This window comes from Trematomus bernacchii, unplaced genomic scaffold (genome assembly GCF_902827165.1).
Source record: "Trematomus bernacchii unplaced genomic scaffold, fTreBer1.1, whole genome shotgun sequence".
NCBI lineage: Eukaryota > Metazoa > Chordata > Actinopteri > Perciformes > Nototheniidae > Trematomus > Trematomus bernacchii.
The window spans coordinates 19,751,931-19,776,426 of record NW_022987593.1 but is presented as its reverse complement, the minus strand read 5'-3'; the positions used below and the strand labels follow the sequence as shown (position 1 = coordinate 19,776,426).

At 41.8% G+C, this 24,496-nt stretch overlaps 2 protein-coding genes across 2 annotated transcripts in view; both read right to left on the bottom strand.

The window, feature by feature from the left end:
* The window catches only part of LOC117482071 (B-cell receptor CD22-like), a 1,109,798-nt gene that overhangs the window by 764,610 nt on the left and 320,692 nt on the right, over positions 1 to 24,496 (bottom strand). The gene's annotated exons all lie outside the window — the stretch shown is intronic.
* On the bottom strand, positions 1,312 to 22,653 carry LOC117482097 (syntaxin-10). The gene is made up of 9 exons (XM_034130099.1): positions 22,579 to 22,653; positions 21,665 to 21,740; positions 19,402 to 19,495; positions 18,611 to 18,705; positions 14,793 to 14,855; positions 12,699 to 12,800; positions 10,570 to 10,676; positions 9,730 to 9,824; positions 1,312 to 2,994 (listed from the first exon to the last, which is right to left on the bottom strand). Exons 1-9 carry the CDS (start codon positions 22,611 to 22,613, stop codon positions 2,918 to 2,920), a joined length of 744 nt encoding a protein of 247 aa, XP_033985990.1. The 5' UTR covers positions 22,614 to 22,653; the 3' UTR covers positions 1,312 to 2,917.

Genomic DNA, 24,496 nt, shown 5'->3' with positions numbered 1-24,496 from the left:
TTGTGACCAGTCAGCAAACGTGCAGCAGCGTTTTGGACTAGCTGTAAGCGTTTGATTGAGGCCTGGTCCATACCCACATACAGAGCGTTACAATAGTCCAGTCTCGAGGTTACAAAGGCGTTAATAACCCTTTCTAAGTCTTTAAAAGATAAATACGACTTGGTTTTGGCCAATAGTCTTATTTTAAAAAAGCAGGATTTTACTACGGTGCTGACCTGCTTGTCAAATTTAAAAGTGCTGGTGAAGGTCACTCCAAGGTTCATGACCGAGGGGAGGATGTTTTTTTTTATAGAGCCCAGAATATCAACCGGAGAGGCTGGAGGTTGGGGTCCAAAAAAGATGACCTCGGTCTTGCTCTCGTTGAGGTTGAGGAAGTTTTTGCTCAGCCAGGATTTTATCTCTGCTAAGCAGTCCATCAACTGCTGTAGTGAGTGTGTGACATTTGCTTTGAGAGGCAGATAGATCTGTACATCGTCGGCATAGCAGTGGAAGGGAATGTTATGTTTTGTGAGTATTGAACCTAGGGGCAGTATGTACAGTAGAAAAAGGATGGGGCCCAGAATCGAGCCTTGGGGAACCCCACAGGTAAGAGGGGCTTTGGCTGAGGAGAAGGCACCTAGCTGTACCGAGAAGCTACGGTCTGTCAGGTAGGACCTGAACCATGCAAGGGCAGAGCCTGTGATGCCAGCGGACTGTTCAAGCCGTGACAGCAGGATGCTATGGTCCACAGTGTCAAAGGCAGCTGTCAGGTCTAACAGCACCAAGACAGCTGGGCTACCTGAGTCGGCGGCTAGGAGCAGATCATTAAAAACTCTTAAAAGGGCTGTTTCAGTGCTGTGCATGGGTTTGAAGCCAGACTGGAAATTTTGCATGGATTCCATGCGTGGTTAAAAAAGACTGCAGCTGGGCGTAGACTACTCGCTCCAGGGCTTTTGATAAAAAAGGTAGCTGGGAGATGGGCCTAAAATTTGCGAGAATGGAGGGGTCGAGATTTTTCTTTGCTATTGGGATGTTAAGAGCATTCCATGGAATATAACAAGTGTATCTCGAGCCGGTTTCTCAAACTTACCTACCCTACCTTTAACAGGAGACATGTTTGTTCTGCTCTATTTGTGGCTGGTAAACAAATCGTGAAACCATTTAAAAAATCAGCTAAACATATTCATGAGTCCTGCTAAATAATTGAATATTTGTCACAATGTTCACTGCCTAGATGCAATACATCTGTAGTTCCTTTTTGGATTAATTCTCAGATTAATCTTTTAGACCCAGATGTGGAAACAAGCCCATGAAGAAAACACTGAGACGTGATGAAACAGTATCATACAGTTTATATAGATGTAGTGAAATGTGAACAGAGAGCCTGAACATTAAGGAAATACAATATAAATCCTTCCATGATGAGAGTCCTGTACCTGCAGACCTCCTCCCTCTGTGCAGAGGTCTGAGTGACTCATGAACAGAAACCACATGAGGTTCATTTATGCTGCAGACATTTTCCCCACTGAAGCATTTAAAGAGTGAGAGCATGAATATGTAAAAGCACATTAAAAGCACACATGAAGATTAGAAGACCGTTGCATTAAATCCACAGGCCATCTGACCTCCGACTGCTTTGGTAAAAAAAAAAGCAATGGAAATGTCATTAAACGTCTTATTTGATAATTTCATTTAAGGCAAAAAAACACAAGTAAAAAGACAAATCAAGCGGGATTTAAAATACATTTCTGCATAAAGCCTTTGTACAGGAGTAATGTGCATTTACAGAAAGCATTGTACAGCACTGCAACACACCCTTGCGTGGGTAGAGTAACCTGACATGACACAAAGAACCACCATGACCTTCAGCGTCCAGCAGAGGGCGCTGCGAGCCTAAAACTGAGCCGCCTGCGAGCCTTCCTGCCCAGCAACTGTTCCTCCTCTCCTTAGATAAAGCTTTTCAATCAAACACAGCAAACCCATTCGCTCCCAGACAAGGTTGAGAGGAACAAAGCCTCTGCCAATCGAGTGCTGCAAGACCAGACTTCACCAATAAAACGTTGCAGTCCGCTGAGAAAGTGTGAGAGCGTCTGGTGTCAAGGAGGAACTGCCTCGAGCTACTATGAGTCTACATGCTTTTGTTTTGACTGCTGCTGATTTCAGAGCTGACTCACTGAAATATGCTGATCAGTTTTTTTTTTTTTTTTAAGATGCTGTCTGCTGGACTGGCATGGTTTCCTTCTTCCAGTCCAGCAGACAGCATCTCATTTCACTGATTCTGGACGAACTGTCACTTCTTTTTAGCATGATGACTAGGACTTGATTCACACGTAGGCACATAAACATACTGCACATTTCACGATATATAAAAATATATTTAAGGCAACACTGAAAAACCCCTAACCCTCCCACGCTGCACGAAGAACGGCATCTTAATTGATTTAACAGTTAATTAATCCTGATTTATCACTGTCTTAAAAATACAAATATGTTTGTGGTTCATTAAAGTTCAGCATCATTAAAGATTTAATAATGACGATGAACACAAGACACTTTTTTGTAGTTTTCCCAAATAAAAGGAACTAGAACTGAAGTGTGTAAGTGCCGTTTCCTACCGCTACTGCCCAAGATGTTCACTAATTTATCAACCAAACTAATTTGACTGCTATAGGACAGAGTCTTCATTTCAAAAGTTGACGTAAAAATATCTCGATTTGCTAAACAGGTTTTTAATTTTGACCTGGCAGCAGCAGCAGCTTCTTCTTGTACCGTACCGTTATTTTCAAATATAACCGAAATGCACCAATGTGAAATAGCACCGGGGCGTTAAACCCCTTCCGCTCAAGTTGTTTCCCTTTCACTAGAATCACTGAAAGCACAGAGGAGGAGTCCGTCCTATCAGGGAGGAGTGTATCAGAGAGGTCAGAGGTCACTGCCATCAGAGAGCGAAGAACAGGATGAGGACGACGATCATTATGGTGACCAGAACACCGATGGCACACCACTGTCTCCGACCTGCGGAACAAAGACGGTCTTTAAGTCCAAACACTGAGAATAATGACTAAATAAATAATATATAATTAATATATAACAATACGCTTTATTCTAGGGAAGCTTTCCACCTGCTGTGACGACATGTAAGAGAATGGATTAGGCATGGGACGATGGGAAATTCAGAGTATTGCCCTGACGGTAAATAAGATATGCTTAGAACTGCTTACAATGTGGTACTAAAACATACTTTTCCCACATCTTTGGTTAAAAGCAAGTCTGAAAAGTGGTCTTAACTCAAAGGTAAAGGAACAAATACAACATGGTTTCAGACCGTTTTTAGTCAGGCTCTGTTTCTCAATTATATACCATAATAGAGAGCTAGACAGCGTTTTCAAATCACTCATGAGGATATGTATCCCCATAATAGAAATTGATCACGATTAACTTATTGCAAGTGTGTTTTAAACTCTATCCGGGATATCATCCTATCTCTAGAGTGTGTGTAGAGTGTGTGTGGAGTGTGTGTAGAGTGTGTGTGGAGTGTGTGTAGAGTGTGTGTAGAGTGTGTGTGGAGTGTGTGTAGAGTGTGTGTAGCAGAGTTCCCGTTAGAATATCTTTTTGCCGGTCAACATGTCCGTTAAAGTTTAAATCTTCCGGACAAAATGAGAAAAGTGCCGGTCAAAGGTCTTCTTTGTTATTTATTGAGCTTTAAAACAAATTGATATGATTCGATATTAAACAAACTAATTATAGTAGATTAACTACATTATTCAAACATGTACAGTAACTTACAATAACATGGGAATAATAAACGGAGCGCTCTCCCCCTCTCCTGACAGCCCATCAGTATCATGCAGCTCGCGGATCAGTAATGAGTGACCCGACAGTAAAACTAAACATATCTATAACTAGTTTAGGTTTGAGAGGTAATTAAAATAGCTACGTGTGATATTCTAACCTGAAGTGTGTGTGTTGCTCTGCTCACCGCTGCAGGTGATCATGCAGAGCTGCGTGTCGACTCGTCAGCAGCAGCTGATCTCTCTCTCCGGTCAGATTAGACTTCACTCGCGTTTATCTCCATATCGATCAGATCTAGTTCTAGCTAATGATATGACTACCTGCTTATTAAAAGACACCTCAACAATAAGCGTCGCTATGCAACCGGGTGAGGCCACAAAGTATAGCGCAGCATTATGCATTTGTTTACATGCCCACCGGAACCCTGAGGCATTACCAACAGATCAACGCATACAGGACATCTCTTTCTCCACGTGTTAGACATTAGAATTGACTATTCTTGTCTGTCACACACTCTTCTTGTCTGTCACACACTCTTCTTGTCTGTCACATACTATTCTTGTCTGTCACACACTCTTCTTGTCTGTCACATACTCTTCTTGTCTGTCACACACTCTTCTTGTCTGTCACACACTCTTCTTGTCTGTCACACACTCTTCTTGTCCGTCACACACTCTTCTTGTCTGTCTCATACTATTCTTGTCTGTCACACACTCTTCTTGTCCGTCACACACTCTTCTTGTCCGTCTCATACTATTCTTGTCCATCACACACTCTTCTTGTCTGTCACGTACTCTTCTTGTCTGTCACGTACTCTTCTTGTCTGTCACGTACTCTTCTTGTCTGTCACGTACTCTTCTTGTCTGTCACGCACTCTTCTTGTCTGTCACGCACTCTTCTTGTCTGTCACGTACTCTTCTTGTCTGTCACGTACTCTTCTTGTCTGTCACGTACTCTTCTTGTCTGTCACGTACTCTTCTTGTCTGTCACGTACTCTTCTTGTCTGTCACGTACTCTTCTTGTCTGTCACGTACTCTTCTTGTCTGTCACGTACTCTTCTTGTCTGTCACACACTCTTCTTGTCTGTCACATACTCTTCTTGTCTGTCACACACTCTTCTTGTCTGTCTCATACTATTCTTGTCTGTCACACACTCTTCTTGTCCGTCACACACTCTTCTTGTCCGTCACACACTCTTCTTGTCCGTCTCATACTATTCTTGTCCGTCACGCACTCTTCTTGTCCGTCACGCACTCTTCTTGTCCGTCACGCACTCTTCTTGTCCGTCACGTACTCTTCTTGTCCGTCACGTACTCTTCTTGTCCGTCACGTACTCTTCTTGTCCGTCACGTACTCTTCTTGTCCTTCACGTACTCTTCTTATCCGTCACGTACTCTTCTTGTCCGTCACGTACTCTTCTTGTCCGTCACGTACTCTTCTTGTCCGTCACGTACTCTTCTTGTCTGTCACGTACTTTTCACGTACTCTTCTTGTCTGTCACGTACTCTTCTTGTCTGTCACGTACTCTTCTTGTCTGTCACGTACTCTTCTTGTCTGTCACGTACTCTTCTTGTCTGTCACGTACTCTTCTTGTCTGTCACACACTCTTCTTGTCCGTCACACACTCTTCTTGTCCGTCACACACTCTTCTTGTCCGTCACACACTCTTCTTGTCCGTCACACACTCTTCTTGTCCGTCACACACTCTTCTTGTCCGTCACACACTCTTCTTGTCCGTCACACACTCTTCTTGTCCGTCACACACTCTTCTTGTCCGTCACACACTCTTCTTGTCCGTCACACACTCTTCTTGTCCGTCACACACTCTTCTTGTCCGTCACACACTCTTCTTGTCCGTCACACACTCTTCTTGTCTGTCACACACTCTTCTTGTCTGTCACACACTCTTCTTGTCTGTCACTTACTCTTCTTGTCTGTCACATACTCTTCTTGTCTGTCACACACTCTTCTTGTCTGTCACATACTCTTCTTGTCTGTCACATACTCTTCTTGTCTGTCTCATACTCTTCTTGTCTGTCTCATACTCTTCTTGTCTGTCTCATACTATTCTTGTCTGTCACATACTCTTCTTGTCTGTCTCATACTCTTCTTGTCTGTCACACACTCTTCTTGTCCGTCACACACTCTTCTTGTCCGTCACACACTCTTCTTGTCCGTCACACACTCTTCTTGTCCGTCTCACACTCTTCTTGTCTGTCACACACTCTTCTTGTCTGTCACACACTCTTTTTGTCCGTCACACACTCTTTTTGTCCGTCACATACTCTTTTTGTCTGTCACATACTCTTCTTGTCTGTCACATACTCTTCTTGTCTGTCACATACTATTCTTGTCTGTCACATACTCTTTTGTCTGTCACATACTCTTCTTGTCCGTCACATACTCTTCTTGTCTGTCACATACTCTTTTGTCTGTCTCATACTATTCTTGTCTGTCACATACTCTTCTTGTCTGTCTCATACTCTTCTTGTCTGTCACACACTCTTCTTGTCCGTCACACACTCTTCTTGTCCGTCACACACTCTTCTTGTCCGTCACACACTCTTCTTGTCCGTCTCACACTCTTCTTGTCTGTCACACACTCTTCTTGTCTGTCACACACTCTTTTTGTCCGTCACACACTCTTTTTGTCCGTCACATACTCTTTTTGTCTGTCACATACTCTTCTTGTCTGTCACATACTCTTCTTGTCTGTCACATACTATTCTTGTCTGTCACATACTCTTTTGTCTGTCACATACTCTTCTTGTCCGTCACATACTCTTCTTGTCTGTCACATACTCTTCTTGTCTGTCACATACTATTCTTGTCTGTCACATACTCTTTTGTCTGTCACATACTCTTCTTGTCCGTCACATACTCTTCTTGTCCGTCACATACTCTTTTTGTCTGTCACATACTCTTCTTGTCTGTCACATACTCTTCTTGTCTGTCACATACTCTTCTTGTCCGTCACATACTCTTCTTGTCCGTCACATACTCTTCTTGTCTGTCACATACTCTTCTTGTCTGTCACATACTATTCTTGTCTGTCACATACTCTTTTGTCTGTCACATACTCTTCTTGTCTGTCACATACTCTTCTTGTCTGTCACATACTATTCTTGTCTGTCACATACTCTTCTTGTCCGTCACATACTCTTCTTGTCCGTCACATACTCTTCTTGTCTGTCACATACTCTTTTTGTCTGTCACATACTCTTTTTGTCTGTCACATACTCTTCTTGTCCGTCACATACTCTTCTTGTCCGTCACATACTCTTCTTGTCCGTCACATACTCTTCTTGTCCGTCACATACTCTTCTTGTCTGTCACATACTCTTCTTGTCTGTCACACACTCTTCTTGTCCGTCACATACTCTTCTTGTCTGTCACATACTCTTCTTGTCTGTCACATACTCTTTTTGTCTGTCACATACTCTTCTTGTCTGTCACATACTCTTCTTGTCTGTCACATACTATTCTTGTCTGTCACATACTCTTCTTGTCTGTCACATACTCTTCTTGTCTGTCACATACTCTTTTGTCTGTCACATACTCTTCTTGTCTGTCACATACTCTTCTTGTCTGTCACACACTCTTCTTGTCTGTCACATACTCTTCTTGTCTGTCACATACTGTTCTTGTCTGTCACATACTCTTCTTGTCTGTCACATACTCTTCTTGTCTGTCACATACTCTTCTTGTCTGTCACATACTCTTTTGTCTGTCACATACTCTTCTTGTCTGTCACATACTCTTCTTGTCTGTCACACACTCTTCTTGTCTGTCACATACTCTTCTTGTCTGTCACATACTGTTCTTGTCTGTCACATACTCTTCTTGTCTGTCACATACTCTCTTGTCTGTCACATACTCTTCTTGTCTGTCACATACTCTCTTGTCTGTCACATACTCTTCTTGTCTGTCACATACTCTTCTTGTCTGTCACATACTCTTCTTGTCTGTCACATACTCTTTTGTCTGTCACATACTCTTCTTGTCTGTCACATACTCTTCTTGTCTGTCACACACTCTTCTTGTCTGTCACATACTCTTCTTGTCTGTCACATACTCTTCTTGTCTGTCACATACTCTTCTTGTCTGTCACATACTCTTCTTGTCTGTCACATACTCTTTTGTCTGTCACATACTCTTCTTGTCTGTCACATACTCTTCTTGTCTGTCACACACTCTTCTTGTCTGTCACATACTCTTCTTGTCTGTCACATACTCTCTTGTCTGTCACATACTCTTCTTGTCTGTCACACACTCTTCTTGTCTGTCACATACTCTTCTTGTCTGTCACATACTCTTCTTGTCTGTCACAGACTCTTCATGTCTGTCACTTACTCTTCTTGTCTGTCACATACTCTTCTTGTCTGTCACATACTCTTCTTGTCTGTCACATACTCTTCTTGTCTGTCACAGACTCTTCATGTCTGTCACTTACTCTTCTTGTCTGTCACATACTATTCTTGTCTGTCACACACTCTTTTGTCTGTCACATACTCTTCTTGTCTGTCACATACTCTTTTGTCTGTCACGTACTCTTCTTGTCTGTCACATACTCTTCTTGTCTGTCACACACTCTTTTGTCTGTCACGTACTCTTCTTGTCTGTCACATACTCTTCTTGTCTGTCACATACTCTTTTGTCTGTCACATACTCTTCTTGTCTGTCACATACTCTTCTTGTCTGTCACATACTCTTCTTGTCTGTCACATACTCTTCTTGTCTGTCACATACTCTTCTTGTCTGTCACATACTCTTCTTGTCTGTCACATACTCTTCTTGTGTGTCACTTACTCTTCTTGTCTGTCACATACTCTTCTTGTGTGTCACTTACTCTTCTTGTCTGTCACATACTCTTCTTGTGTGTCACATACTCTTCTTGTCTGTCACTTACTCTTCTTGTGTGTCACTTACTCTTCTTGTCTGTCACATACTCTTCTTGTGTGTCACTTACTCTTCTTGTCTGTCACATACTCTTCTTGTCTGTCACATACTCTTCTTGTCTGTCACACACTCTTCTTGTCTGTCACAGACTCTTCATGTCTGTCACTTACTCTTCTTGTCTGTCACATACTCTTCTTGTCTGTCACATACTCTTCTTGTCTGTCACATACTATTCTTGTGTGTCACATACTCTTCTTGTCTGTCACATACTCTTCTTGTGTGTCACTTACTCTTCTTGTCTGTCACATACTCTTCTTGTGTGTCACTTACTCTTCTTGTCTGTCACATACTCTTCTTGTCTGTCACATACTCTTCTTGTGTGTCACATACTCTTCTTGTGTGTCACTTACTCTTCTTGTCTGTCACATACTCTTCTTGTCTGTCACATACTCTTCTTGTGTGTCACTTACTCTTCTTGTCTGTCACATACTCTTCTTGTCTGTCACATACTCTTCTTGTGTGTCACTTACTCTTCTTGTGTGTCACTTACTCTTCTTGTCTGTCACATACTCTTCTTGTGTGTCACATACTCTTCTTGTCTGTCACATACTCTTCTTGTGTGTCACTTACTCTTCTTGTCTGTCACATACTCTTCTTGTGTGTCACATACTCTTCTTGTCTGTCACATACTCTTCTTGTCTGTCACACACTCTTCTTGTCTGTCACAGACTCTTCATGTCTGTCACTTACTCTTCTTGTCTGTCACATACTCTTCTTGTCTGTCACATACTATTCTTGTCTGTCACACACTCTTCTTGTCTGTCACATACTATTCTTGTCTGTCACATAAGTGGCGCAACTGATGCGGTATTGCGTTGAGGGGAAATTATTTTGACCGGAGAGATTTGCCGGTCTTCAGCATATTTTACCGGTCATAGTCCGGTAATTACCGGCTAACGGGAACTCTGGTGTGTAGAGTGTGTGTAGAGTGTGTGTAGAGTGTGTGTAGAGTGTGTGTAGAATGTGTGTAGAGTGTGTGTGGAGTGTGTGTGGACTCACTGCTGGTCATGTGAGACACCTTCTCCAGCTTCTTCAGGACAGAGTCCATCCGGGACGACGTCTGATCCATCTCGTCTCCAAAGTCCCCCAACATGCTGAGGACCAAGAGAGTACACAAATATTTAAGTAAAGATTAAAGAAGACACTTTAACTAAAGCACTAAAAACACCTTTGAATGCATATTATTTAACCTGTTGAGGCCTACATGAGCTACTCAAACTAAATGTACGTGAACCATCACATGGAGTTTCTCCAGAAAGATATGATGTGATGTGATACTGTGTCTCTGATCTTGTTTATAAGATATCTACATTCTGGCAGAACATGACGCCCGTATACAAGATGTCTCCGCGGACGTAAACAACAACAACGTGACGTCGGAGCTCCGTAAAAACAAAGCTGTCTCTGCCGTCTGGCGCTCTGTTTGATACTCAGTTTCCATTAAATGGATTGAAACTAAAGGATGAATGAGAAGGAGAAGAGGTGCATTTTACAAGTTGAATACAGACAGAAAGAATGTACATTTTCAGTATTGTGTGTCTGTGTGTTTTTGACAAGAGAAATATTAGCTTTAAATGTTGGTTAAAGTAACACATTATTGACTAAAATAAAAAAAAGTACAGAGGTATAATTTGCAAAGCAACATCTAATCGTTGGGAATAATGTGTGTGTGGTGTTGTGCCGTGTCGTGTCTGTCTGTCTGTCTCTGTCTGTCTGTCTCTCTCTGTCTGTGTCTGTCTGTCTGTCTGTGTCTCTCTGCCTCTCTATCTGTCTGTCTCTCTCTCTCTCTGTGTCTCTCTGTCTGTCTGTCTATCTGTGTGCGTGTGTCCCTCCACTCACACAGCCTGCTCGTCCAGCTCGTCCCCGATGCGTCCCGACATGTCTTTGAGGACTCTGATGCTGCCAGACACCAACTCCAGCTGCTCGTCCTGGTCCTCCATGATCAGCTACACACACACACACACACACACACACACACACACACACACACACACACACACACACAATATTTAAGTACATTTTCAAGCTTCTAATGCCTTATCAGAGTGTCCCTTTTCACATGTCTCCACTCTGTCCTCTGGTTTTATTCTTTAAACAGTTTGTAAATAACCTGAATTGTATGTCAATCTTAATGTGAGGGTAATTTCCCGAAGGTAAATATGGTTTTCTCCTCTATATTTTCCATTAAAACACTCAAATGCGTCTGTTTTATACCCTACTCCGCACGTGTAATGACCTAAGAGTGCCACACACTGATACCTGATGGAAACACACTCTTCTATATTTAAATCAAAAGGTGTCAACTATCACAGTGGATGTTTTTTGTTATTCAATTCTTAGTAAAACCACCTGCCACAGGATGTGTGAAGGGATATTTTCATCACACACAGGAAATAGAAACCAGCAGCTCACACACTCTGTGACACTAAAGCTGAACTTTACACCTTTATTTAATCCTCTCTCTCTTCACAGCTGACGTCTCACTTTTCTTCTTAACAGCGGGGATCCTCCTCTCTCTCACACTGTGTTTCTTTGATCAAATCATCTGTTGACTTAACCTCATAAAACACACTTCAACATTTTCCAGTTTCAGTCTGACTCTCATGTTTATAAAAAGTCAGGTTTGAAAACTGCAAGCTCATCTTACTTCCCTTTTCTCCTAATAAAGCTTTATTTTACCCCATTTTGCTTAGCGTTGATTCATGTGACCGTGCTGTAGTTCCTTTATAGCCCAACATTAGCCACCTTTAGCTTAGCGTTGGTGATGTGAAGTCATGTGACCGTGCTGTAGTTCCTTTATAGCCCAATATTAGCCACCTTTAGCTTAGCGGTGGGGACATGAAGTCATGTGACCGCGCTGTAGTTCCTTTATAGCCCAACATTAGCCTCCTTTAGCTTAGCGGTGGTGACGTGAAGTCATGTGACCGTGCTGTAGTTCCTTTATAGCCCAACATTAGCCACCTTTAGCTTAGCGGTGGTGACGTGAAGTCATGTGACCTTGCTGTAGTTCCTTTATAGCCCAACATTAGCCACCTTTAGCTTAGCGGTGGTGACGTGAAGTCATGTGACCGTGCTGTAGTTCCTTTATAGCCCAACATTAGCCACCTTTAGCTTAGCGGTGGTGACGTGAAGTCATGTGACCGTTCTGTAGTTCCTTTATAGCCCAACATTAGCCACCTTTAGCTTAGCGGTGGTGACGTGAAGTCATGTGACGTGCTGTAGTTCCTTTATAGCCCAACATTAGCCACCTTTAGCTTAGCGGTGGTGACGTGAAGTCATGTGACCGTGCTGTAGTTCCTTTATAGCCCAACATTAGCCACCTTTAGCTTAGCGGTGGTGACGTGAAGTCATGTGACCGTGCTGTAGTTCCTTTATAGCCCAACATTAGCCACCTTTAGCTTAGCGGTGGTGACGTGAAGTCATGTGACCGTGCTGTAGTTCCTTTATAGCCCAACATTAGCCACCTTTAGCTTAGCGGTGGTGACGTGAATCATGTGACCGCGCTGTAGTTCCTTTATAGCCCAACATTAGCCACCTTTAGCTTAGCGGTGGTGATGTGAAGTCATGTGACCGTGCTGTAGTTATTTTATAGCCAAACATTAGCCACCTTTAGCTTAGCGGTGGTGACGTGAAGTCATGTGACCGTGCTGTAGTTCCTTTATAGCCCATCATTAGGTTTTTATATACGGAGATTGCATTTACGCTTCAGAAATCATAAAGTGGTTTTACTATGTGGAGATTATCCAGCTGAACAAAACGTGTAAGTATCATAAACGTTTGTTTGCCACAGATATTATTTTTGGGAGGAATCCAAAATCACATTGAGAAGTCCCTTTGTCTTTTTATGGTGGGAACCGGGTAGATACACCTTCATAAATACGTCATCACTGCACCACTCTATTGCATCCTGATACTAATTTCCTTCCTCTAGCCTACTTTGTTTTGCACTTTTTATTCTCCCCCTCTACCTGCTGCTGCTCCTGTTGCTCCTGCATGTATCTGGAGTTTGCCGACACCAGATGAGACTCCAGTCCCGTCGACTTGTCCTGACCTGATGATGTCAGAAGAGCCTGGACACACACACACACACACACACACACACACACACACCACACCACACACCACACACACACACACACACACACACACACACACACACACACACACACACACACACACACACAACACACACACACACACACACACACACACCACACACACACACACACACACACACACACACACACACACACACACACACACACACACACACACACACACACACACACACACACACACACACACACACACACACACACACACACACACACACACACACACACCACACACACACACACACACACACACACACACCCACACACACACACACACACACACACACACACACAGTTAGAAGAGGGGAAGAGACAAGAGTTTAAAGGTCCCCTATTATACTGTTTTTCATCAATATATCACAGGTCTCAGATATATACAGAGCCTCTCTCTGATTGGCTGAAACACCAAACAGATCATTGCAGCATTACCCATAATCCCCTCTGTTTCAGCCCTGTTTCCAAAGTGCTGATTCTCTGTCTGTTACTTTAGATGAAAATAAGGAGCCCCTCCCCTGAATGGTGCTCTAGGAGGAGATTCAGGTGATAAGGGGGGGGGGGTTACCTTGGTTGGTGATTGGCTAATGGTTACTCAAGCCAACACATCGTTATGACATCATAAAGTGGCCAAAATCTGATCAGCTCATTTTCAGACAGGTTTTTATAGAAATGGATCAGGAGAAAAAGAGAGAGAATCTTTGTTCCTGAAACTTTCAGAGTCTCTTTCCACAGAGGGGACACATGTTGATGTAGAAGAGACATGAAGAAGAGGGGACACATGTTGATGTAGAAGAGACATGAAGAAGAGGGGACACATGGTGATGTAGAAGAGACATGAAGAAGAGGGGACACATGTTGATGTAGAAGAGACATGAAGAAGAGGGGACACATGTTGATGTAGAAGAGACATGAAGAAGAGGGGACACATGTTGATGTAGAAGAGACATGAAGAAGAGGGGACACATGGTGATGTAGAAGAGACATGAAGAAGAGGGGACACATGTTGATGTAGAAGAGACATGAAGAAGAGGGGACACATGGTGATGTAGAAGAGACATGAAGAAGAGGGGACACGTGTTGATGTAGAAGAGACATGAAGAAGAGGGGACACGTGTTGATGTAGAAGAGACATGAAGAAGAGGGGACACATGTTGATGTAGAAGAGACATGAAGAAGAGGGGACACATGTTGATGTAGAAGAGACGTGAAGAAGAGGGGACACATGTTGATGTAGAAGAGACGTGAAGAAGAGGGGACACATGTTGATGTAGAAGAGACATGAAGAAGAGGGGACACATGTTGATGAAGAAGAGACGTGAAGAAGAGGGGACACATGTTGATGTAGAAGAGACGTGAAGAAGAGGGGACACATGTTGATGTAGAAGAGACATGAAGAAGAGGGGACACATGTTGATGAAGAAGAGACATGAAGAAGAGGGGACACATGTTGATGTAGAAGAGACATGAAGAAGAGGGGACACATGTTGATGTAGAAGAGACATGAAGAAGAGGGGACACATGTTGATGTAGAAGAGACATGAAGAAGAGGGGACACGTGTTGATGTAGAAGAGACATGAAGAAGAGGGGACACATGTTGATGTAGAAGAGACATGAAGAAGAGGGGACACATGTTGATGTAGAAGAGACATGAAGAAGAGGGGACACATGGTGATGTAGAAGAGACATGAAGAAGAGGGGACACGTGTTGATGTAGAAGAGACATGAAGAAGAGGGGACACATGGTGATGTAGAAGAGACATGAAGAAGAGGGGACACATGGTGATGTAGAAGAGACATGAAGAAGAGGGGACACGTGTTGATGTAGAAGAGACATGAAGAAGAGGGGACACATGGTGATGTAGAAGAGACATGAAGAAGTGGATTTTGCACAATAGGTGACCTTTAAACCAAAAAACAACTGTATTATCCTTTGTATTGATTTGACCCACCTCTCTGTTCTTCTTCTCGGCCTGAGCCACTGAAGAAGGGCTGGACAGATGATCCTTCATCTCCTGCACAAACACAAGAAAACTATTTACATTTCTCCCCCCACAATGTGTCGCAATCGCAGCTTAAAATCATTTTTAAAGCCCGGCTCAGTGCAGGCGGCTTTATTAATGAGATTTCCTGCAGCAGTAATAGAATCACCAGCCGGCAAAAACCTAAATGTCATGAGGCCTTTTGTCCGCTCGCGCTGAAGCTCCTTTGTTTGGCTTCATGACTCAATTCAGGTCTATTTAAAGAGGGAGCATTCGCCTGCATGTAATAGAGAGTGACTCAGATTTTCCATTTGGCCTGAAGCCTGGATCAATTCAGGAGGAAACCAGCCAACAGGTACTGATGGAAAATCAATGATATGTCTCCTTAAGATGAAAACACAGATACAGCAGATACGTTACTCTGTGCTTCAGATATGAACGCATTGACTCATGTTTGACCTGAACAGTCTGTGAGCTTCATATAACACTTAAAGGGCCCACGTCATGCTTTTCCGGTTATTACCCGTGTGTGTTATGAAGGTTTTTATGCATGTACACGGTCTGCAGAGTCACAAACCCTCAAAGTACACCCTGTAGCGAGTAAAACTCTAACACAGAGAAGACCTGTCTATGCTGCCCCAGAACGCCTCGTTGGACATTTCTCTTTTTCCATTGTTTGCTTCCTGGGTTCAGTGACGTGTGAACACCCAGATCAACAACACATGACCGGATTGGTCCATTTGGGCGGAGCACCTCACACTAGGGGTGTTTCTCAATCGCGAGTAAAGCTGCTTCCGAGCCACTATTTCAAGCATACTACGTCATCGAGTGCCGCCGAAGTACTGTTCCAATCTCCAGTATACTTGGAAATCTACCGAGCCCGGCGTACTCCGTTTGGAGAAATATCGAGGCTGCACATGAGTAGACTCCGCGGTCTTAAAATCCCCACAGTGCTTTGCGCACGGACCAATTTCCCCAAATCTGTGGCGGAAGATGTAAGGCGGGGCCTCTCATATGACGCACACCTGCACACTTGCTAGCGTGTTCCACACTTTGTTTTCTGAATGCCAGGAAGTATTCTTGCCTCGCTTCTGAAGCAAGATACTCGGCAGACATGTGCTACCAAGCAAGCGTACTCGCGATTGAGAAACACCCTAGGGCTGTGCAATTAATCGTATTTTAATCTCGATTACGATTTTGGCTTGCAACGATTACGAAAACAACGTAATCGAAATAAAACGATTATTATTTCTATAAAAAAAAAAAAAAAGAAATGTAATTATTTTTTTTTTTTTTTCAGTTGAATTATACTTAAAGTTCAGGGTAATCAACTGTTAAAAACATACTGTTCACATTTTTGTTTCAATAAATGGATGTTTTCAAAGTAAATGGATAATCGTTTTTAATAATCGTGATATCAATTATTGACCAAAATAATCGTGATTAGGATTTTTGCCATAATCGCACAGCCCTACCTCACACCCCAGGATCCCTTGGCTAACTAACAGGGAGTCCCATTGACTTGCATAGAGCTCCCTGAACGCTGGTAATAGACGAGTTGGGATGGCGGAGAAATGCTCTCCGCAGCAGACCCATTCTCACAGCGTTATAAACCTTTTTCTAACTCAATATCAAGCCACACTTGTTGTTTTTACTTCGGCTGTGAGTGTTTGTGTGTGCTCAGGATGAGTTTCGCTTGTTCTCGCTGTATCGCCGACCCGGAAACCTGTCCTCTCCTCGACCAATCAGAGCACACTGGGCTCATAGGGAGCGGGGGGGGGCAGGAGCTCCAACAAGCCGTTTAGGACAGAGAGTGAATACACATACTATACAGAGATGCTGTATGAGGAACCAATGTGAGTTTGGAACAATGAACAATTTAAATATATTCTAGTAGACCTCAACAATGGAAATATGATCAGTAGAAATGGCCGTGACATGGGACCTTTAAGTGATCAAAACTGCTTCGTATAGCTCTCAGAGAAGAGCCTTTTTAGTCTAGTGTCCTTTTACTTCTTATTGGGGACCCGATTGCTTATAAAGAACAACAACAGCAGGGCTATGTGGTCTCGCAGTGGGCAATATATTGCATTTTGTTCCTGTTTAGTGTCATGTTTTATGTGTATTTAAACTAAACTTTGATTAAGAATGGTTTATAAACATTATTTACATATTTTTGTAATATTGTATTCCGTTTCGTAGTTACTTCATTATGGCCTAACCCTATCACAACTTCTTTAAGATGATCCCATGTATGTTCAAACTTAACAATTGGACCAAGATGAGCAGGGGGCTTACATTTTACAATAACAATATAAATGTGTGCTCTCTATGAGACCAACAGTGAAATGGGTTTACTGTTTCTAAATTGTTAAAGCGTATCTTCACTATTTATCCACAGGAAAATGGTTCAGTATCGATATATCTACGATAAAGTCATATCAAAAGAGACTGAAATGATCTCATCTTGTCTCTCTAATGCTTTGGACAAGGTTCAACACTGGCTGAACAACATTTGTTTTAATGCAAAAAAAACAGTATGCATGATGTTCAGTAAACGACCAGTCAAAATCGAAGGATCCAATGTGTTTTTAAACGGAGCAGAATTAGAACTAGTCCCCCACTTCAAGTATCTTGGAGTCATGATGGACTCAAACTTGACTTTTAAGAAACACATTAAGAAAGTATCCAATACTATTAAATTCAACTTGCAACATTTTAAACAAATGTGACCTTTCTTAACTGTCAATGCTGCAAAGTCATACCTCCACTGTATGATTCTATCCCACATTGAATACTGTTTGACAAACTGGTCGTTTGCTTGTGCCACAAACCTGAAACCCATAGAACAGCTGTGAGAGAGAGCTATCAAGGTGTTTGACAGAAAGCCTAATTCATACCACCACTGTACCATCCTTGAGAAACACAATTTCTTGAGCTTAGACAATTTTAAGTCTTTTAAAAGTATGTGTTTTATTTATAAATGTTTACATGGACTTCCCCCCCCCCCCCCCTCCCTTAGGGGAATTCATCCACAGAAAACACACTGGACGCTGCACTAGGTCAGAAACCAGAGGAGACTGTGAAGACGGACCACCTTTGGACAAAATGTCCTCTCCGTTAAAGGCAGCTCTTTGTGGAACAGCCTCCCAACTGAGATACGGGATTGTCCCACTCTCAATAGTTTCAAAGGTCAACTCAAAGAATGTTTGAGAAACAAACAGACGTGTAATCACCGCTAAATGCACTTTAACACAGGGGTATCTCCTCCTGCACTTCACATGTCGTCGCTGCTATATATATCATGTATTTATTTTTTGCCATGTATATAAATGTCATGTTCTTATATGTTGTATGTGACGGGACTACGGATGGAAATTAGCTCAAAGCTAAAATCCGGCATATTTACATTTTGAAGCATTAATTGTTAAAAATGTCCCTGTTCAAATAAACGATTAAATGAAATGAAAAATGAAGATTACATCAGTAATAGATTTATCCGTCAGAAGTCGGGTTTTTAGATTAGGTTGCTGCATTTTAAAAGTACATACATGAAAGATACAAATATATATGTGAGCATAAGAATATAAAGTAAGTCATAATTTAATATATAGTGTTTTTTTCAGAAGATTCCACCTCCTGAAGTTCACTAAAAATGTGAGGTATTTAAATTACAATACTCACAAACAAAAGATCATGCAAAGTCTACAAGTGTTGACACTCCAATGAATGAGAACATTTTAAATATATCAGTGATAAAAATACACATGTTAGTCCTCAAAGTGTACCTGCACAGACGTCCTGGTGCGCTCCACGAAGGCTCTCCTCTCCTGGAGCTCATCGTCTCCCAGTCTGAACTTCCCTGGGTTCGACTCCACGATACCTGAGGCCAGTTAAAGACCCAACAACCACATCTCTACACACACACATTTACACACACACATCTCTACACACACATCTACACACACATCTACATCCACACACATTTACACACACACATCTCTACACACACATCTACACACACATCTACACACACACACACAACACACACACACCACCACACACCACAACACCACACACACACACCACACACACACACACACACACACCACACACACACACACACACACACACACACACACACACACACACACACACACACACACACACACACACACACACACACACACACACACACACACACACACACACACACACACACACCACACACACACACACACACACACACACACACACACACACACACACACACACACACACACACACACACACACACAAAATGGCTTTTTCAGCTAATTAAAAGTGAGAAAACAGGTTTGAAAAGACAAATAATGGGGGCAAGTGTTTAACTTGTGATGTGTCATTTTGTAAAGCACTTTGAGCTGCATGTGTTGTTTGAAAAGTGCTGTATAAATAAAGCTTTATTATTATAAGTGTATGGATAAAGGGAGCAGCGGGTGAGAGTGACACAAAGCAGCCGGTTGTTGTTTTAAAGACAGTCAGGCATGAGCAGATAAGGCCTGAGTAAATAAGGGAATCTTTAAAGTGTGAAGGATACTGATGGTCTCACTGAGGTCCTCCAGGTCCCAGTCGATGGCCCTCAGACAGTTCCTCAGCTCGTTGGCACTCCAGTCCAGCTCATCCCGACTGACCTGAGACCAGCAGAAACAGAAACAAAAACACACTCACTATGTGTACGGTACGTTTATTTATAGAGCACATTTTCAGACACAGAGGCAATTCAAAGTGCTTTAGGATGTGAGCATGTCGTGACGATAATCGTGTTATAAGGACATTAATGATATTAAGTAGGCAAATGAACTCAAACACGTCATGTTACAATTATTTTGCTGCTTGCTACAAAAGGAAAACTTGCGCGGCTCTCATGTCAGGGGTACTTGGGTGAGTGACATGCATGCACAGCAAACCACCAATCACAACCATTCTTGATCAGATCACAGCAGGATAACCGAGCTAGCTCAGCTTGTTGCTCTGATAACTTAAGATCCAGAAGTCCGTGACTAAAATCCTTCATCCGGTTAAATATTGTTTAAAAAATACCAATTGTATAACATTAAAGTTCAAGAAAGGATGGTTTGCAGACAAAAAAAACGGTCTTTTCTTCAATTCCTGTATTTTTTCATATCGCAGGGGAAGACAATATCGCAATGTCAGTTTCTTCCAATATCGTGCAGCCCTAGTTAATAGCTTGTAGTCCAGTGATGCTTTCTATCGAGCTCTAGAGGGGAAGATCTAAATGAATCATGACATATTTTAGATACCAAGAGACCTTTAAAGCACGGCAATTGAATAGAAGTAGATACAACACATAATGCACACATTAGCACACATATTATGTATCTCATATAGTCAAAAGTATAGCCAATCAACAACCAGGTAAATAGGCAATTATTACAAATATTCCCTTTTTACTGAATATTGAAACGTAATTTTATAATATGTATCCTAATGATTTTAATGTTTTTTGTAAAGCACTTTGAATTGCCTTGTTGTTGACATGTGTGATATAAATTAACCTGTCTTGCCTTATTCCCTTTTATTTTTACATTTGATGTTTGTTAGCTTTCTTAGACACTGGCTTTAGATCCTGCCCTCTTGTTCCTGGTGTGTTAAACATGTTAGAAAGAAGAGCTGCATGACTGTCAGTGTTTCACAGCCTCAGGTCAGTGATTTCTCAGTGAGTGTACAGAGGCCTGTACGACGAATCCAGTTCAACAGACCCTGGATATGTTTGAGTTACCCGGTTTAACTAATCCAAAACAAACGCGCTCTCGCTAAACGGTCCTACGGCGCTGGTTATCAACTCGTTAACTCAAGCCAGGGTTTCTCTGTCCGGCTGAGTGCGCGTTCACATGAAATGGGCGGGGTTAGCAACATTTGACCAATCACAAACATGGAGAAGCGTACTGACAGCGCAGCGTCATACTTCATGAATGAAAAGTCAACTATAATATTAGACAAATATGAAGACGTTAAACTTTAAACATCCATGACTTAAACACTTTATCCAGGATCAAAGCCACATAGCTGCACCTGCAAGGTGAATACAGCTGGTAACAGAAAAAGTGTTTGAATGCGTACATTAACAGGTTTATGATATCACTGCCCCGTCTAAGACACGATCTGACTTTAATTACATTTGACTCGAGTGTTTCTTCAACTTAATGTGTTGCTTAAAATAATACTTCTGCATACAGTATGTGACACTGTGAGTGTTGCACGGCCAGATACGGCTCAGCTGACTCAGATAAGGAAATGTATGATACATTATGATGTGATATGATATGAATGATAATGGGACACATCGACGTCTGCACTCACAGTGCCGCGGACTGTACTTAATGTTACTTTGATCCGGTTACTTATGTCGTGGCAGATATTTAAGTAAGCTTTCTTAACGCTAATGTTATAATAGTCAGATTGCTCTGAAGATGGGAGGGGATATTCTATTAATTTTCACGTTCACACAGTCAGTTGATTTTTGCCGGCCGTCTTTCCTGCAACGGCAGTTTTTCTGTATTTCCTCTATCCTGTAATATGAATTGATAGCTTTAAACTCCGCACACGGAGCTCTGATTGGTCAGCAGGCGGTGCTTTCACTGAGTTGATCTCTTAGCCTGCAACATAACCTCCTCCCGAGGAGGTTAGCCGCTCAGCATAAGTTACCATGGAGATCTAGCCCGCTAAAAAGAGAACCAGTGTCGTAGGACCGGAAAGCCAGAGTTAACCCTGAAGTTAGCCGGCTAAGCGAAAATCCGGCTTCGTAGTACAGGCCTCAGGTGTGAGAGAGAGATGCTCACCTGAGTGCCTTCCTGCAGCAGCTCCTCCCATCTGTCAAACAGCCCCCGAGCACGAGAGAGGGCCTTCTGCACCTCTCTGAACACACACACACACACACAGTTAAAGATGCAATAACAAGAGGCTTTTTCTTCGTACTTATTGGTGTGATTCACAGAAAGAGCAGTTTGTCTTTTTGACAAGGTCTCTCACACACACACACACACACACACACACACACACACACACACACACACACACACACACACACACACACACACACACACACACACACACACACACACACACACACACACACACACACACACACACACACACACACACACACACACACACACACACACACACACTTTTGACAGGGTAACATTTATGAAGTATTTATTTATTATTTAGTATCATTAAGATAGGAATGTCCTTCAAAAAAAGAATCGCAAACAGTCAAAGCATGCATGACCTATTTGAGGTATACAGTAGTAGTGTCCTTCGTACAGTAGCAGTGTCCTTCGTCCTTCTCTCTGACACCTGGCTGTTTTCCTGCTCCTTGTTTAACCACAACAAACAGAAGCTAACAGTTCGCATCCTTCTCTAACTTCACAGCCCTTTGTAAACTGCCTGACAACAGCCCACGTCTTCCTTTCGTCTTCTCACTAACAGCTAGATGAAACAAAGGCAAATCTCAGAGATGACTCAGAGCGGAAGAGACTCTTTTTTTAGTCTAAACAAACGTAAACAAACTGATTAGCTTGTAGCTCTGATGCTAGTTAGCTACAGCTAGCATTAGCCTTAACTTCGCTAATATAACTTTGTTTTAAATGAAAACACTAACTCGCTGTCAGGTTAAGCTTTTAACATGTTATAGAAAAGGGTCAGCTTGACGTTTTGTTGAGTTTAAGGTCTTAATTTGTACATTTCTTACCCTTTCACAACGAAAAATGGGTCTTCTACTGACATGATGCTGAACGTTACTTCCTGTTCTCTTCACGCGCATGCGCACTGTGCAGAAAGAGATCAATAGTTTATATTTATTTAGTTAAACTAAATATCATAATACTCAGTAGTGGATAGTCCGTGTACCTTGGTTTCAATTGTTGTTCTTTCTTAAACCAGTAAACGGGAAAGTATGGAAGCCTGTTTGCGCCACAGAAAAGGTACTAATGTATCCTGTAAATCCAAATGATGAGATGGTAAGCAGAGGTGTAAAGTAACTTAATGGTAGCCCACTGTATTTAAGTACAATATAGAGGTACTTGTACTTTACTTTAGTATTTACATGTACTGCTACTTTGTGCTTCTACTCCACAGTTCAGAGGTAAATGGTGTACTACTCCACTACATGTATGTAATACCTTTAGTTACTTTACAGATGTGGATGAGTGATGTGAAATATAATCAAGTGTTAAATCAGACTTTAGTTCCACCTGGAGTAAATCCACAAGCTACCCTGCAGTATACAAAGTCATTCAAACTAGCTGCACCTTTACCAGCTTTGAGAACACTTTCATGATCAATCATTATAAAACATATCATATATATTATTCTGAAATGGACCAATCTGCACAATGACTACTTTTACTGTCGCTACTTTAACTATATTTTGATGAGAATACTTTTATACTTTCACTTGAGGAACATTTTGAATGCAGGACTTTTACTGAAACAGTGTATTCCTACACTCTGGTACTTCTACTTTTACTCAAGTACAAGATCTGAGTACTTTTACTTTTACTCAAGTACAAGATCTGAGTACTTCTACTTTTACTCAAGATCTGAGTACTTCTACTTTTACTCAAGTACAAGATCTGAGTACTTCTACTTTTACTCAAGATCTGAGTACTTCTACTTTTACTCAAGTACAAGATCCAAGTACTTCTACTTTTACTCAAGTACAAGGTCTGAGTACTTCTACCACCTCTGGTATAATAGGCCTACTATATATATATATATGCATACTAATCACCAGGTGCCCAAAACCTCCTTCAAACTAAAAGCATAGAGAAGTGCTGCAACTGAACTAACTATGATAAATAATGAGTCATTTAATTCAAACAAAAATAGCTAGAAAATAAATATGTAATGACTAAATAACATAAACCCTTATATAGCTCCAACGAGTAATAAAACCAAAAACTGTAGCGTAAAAAAAAACAGTCTGGAGAAATGGTCTCTGGGCTTTTCGGGACAGAAAAGGACTTCCTGTTACACATCTGTATGAAATTAGTTGCCACGGTAACAGCGACTGGTTGCAGCTGCTGCAGGAGTTTGTAGTAAATGACTGTATGATAGTTTACACAGAGAGAAAGAAATGCAATGCTTTTAACTCTTTGTTTACACACTGCCCAAATATAGCTTGGTGCAGTAGAGCAGGAGCAGAGAGGGGGGGGGGGTTTGTCCTGGAAGAATACACACAGAAGAATTGAGAATTGAACATCGCAAGTACACTTTTATGACAACTGTGCAACATCTGTATCCTAGAAAATCATGTAATGTGATTCTGAAATGTCCTGAAAAGCTGCTAAAGTCATGTTATGTTGAGGTTGTTTTCTCAGCTGCTGTGAGAATGATCGTTCGTGGTGAAAACATGTGCATAATGAGACTAAATAAGTGTTTTTTGCACTTCCAGTGTGGTCTACAAAGCCAATAAAGTGTAGAAAATGAAGGTGTTAAAATGTGATGTTGACACTAGAAGTTCATTCTTTACTTTTAATCAACAATGATTTAATGAATGAACACCTGTAACATTTAATTGTAATCGGCTTTAATGACCGTACAGTTACAAAATATCTGTCACATATGACCAATGTGCATTTTAGTTCCGTTACAAATCAAACTTCTGA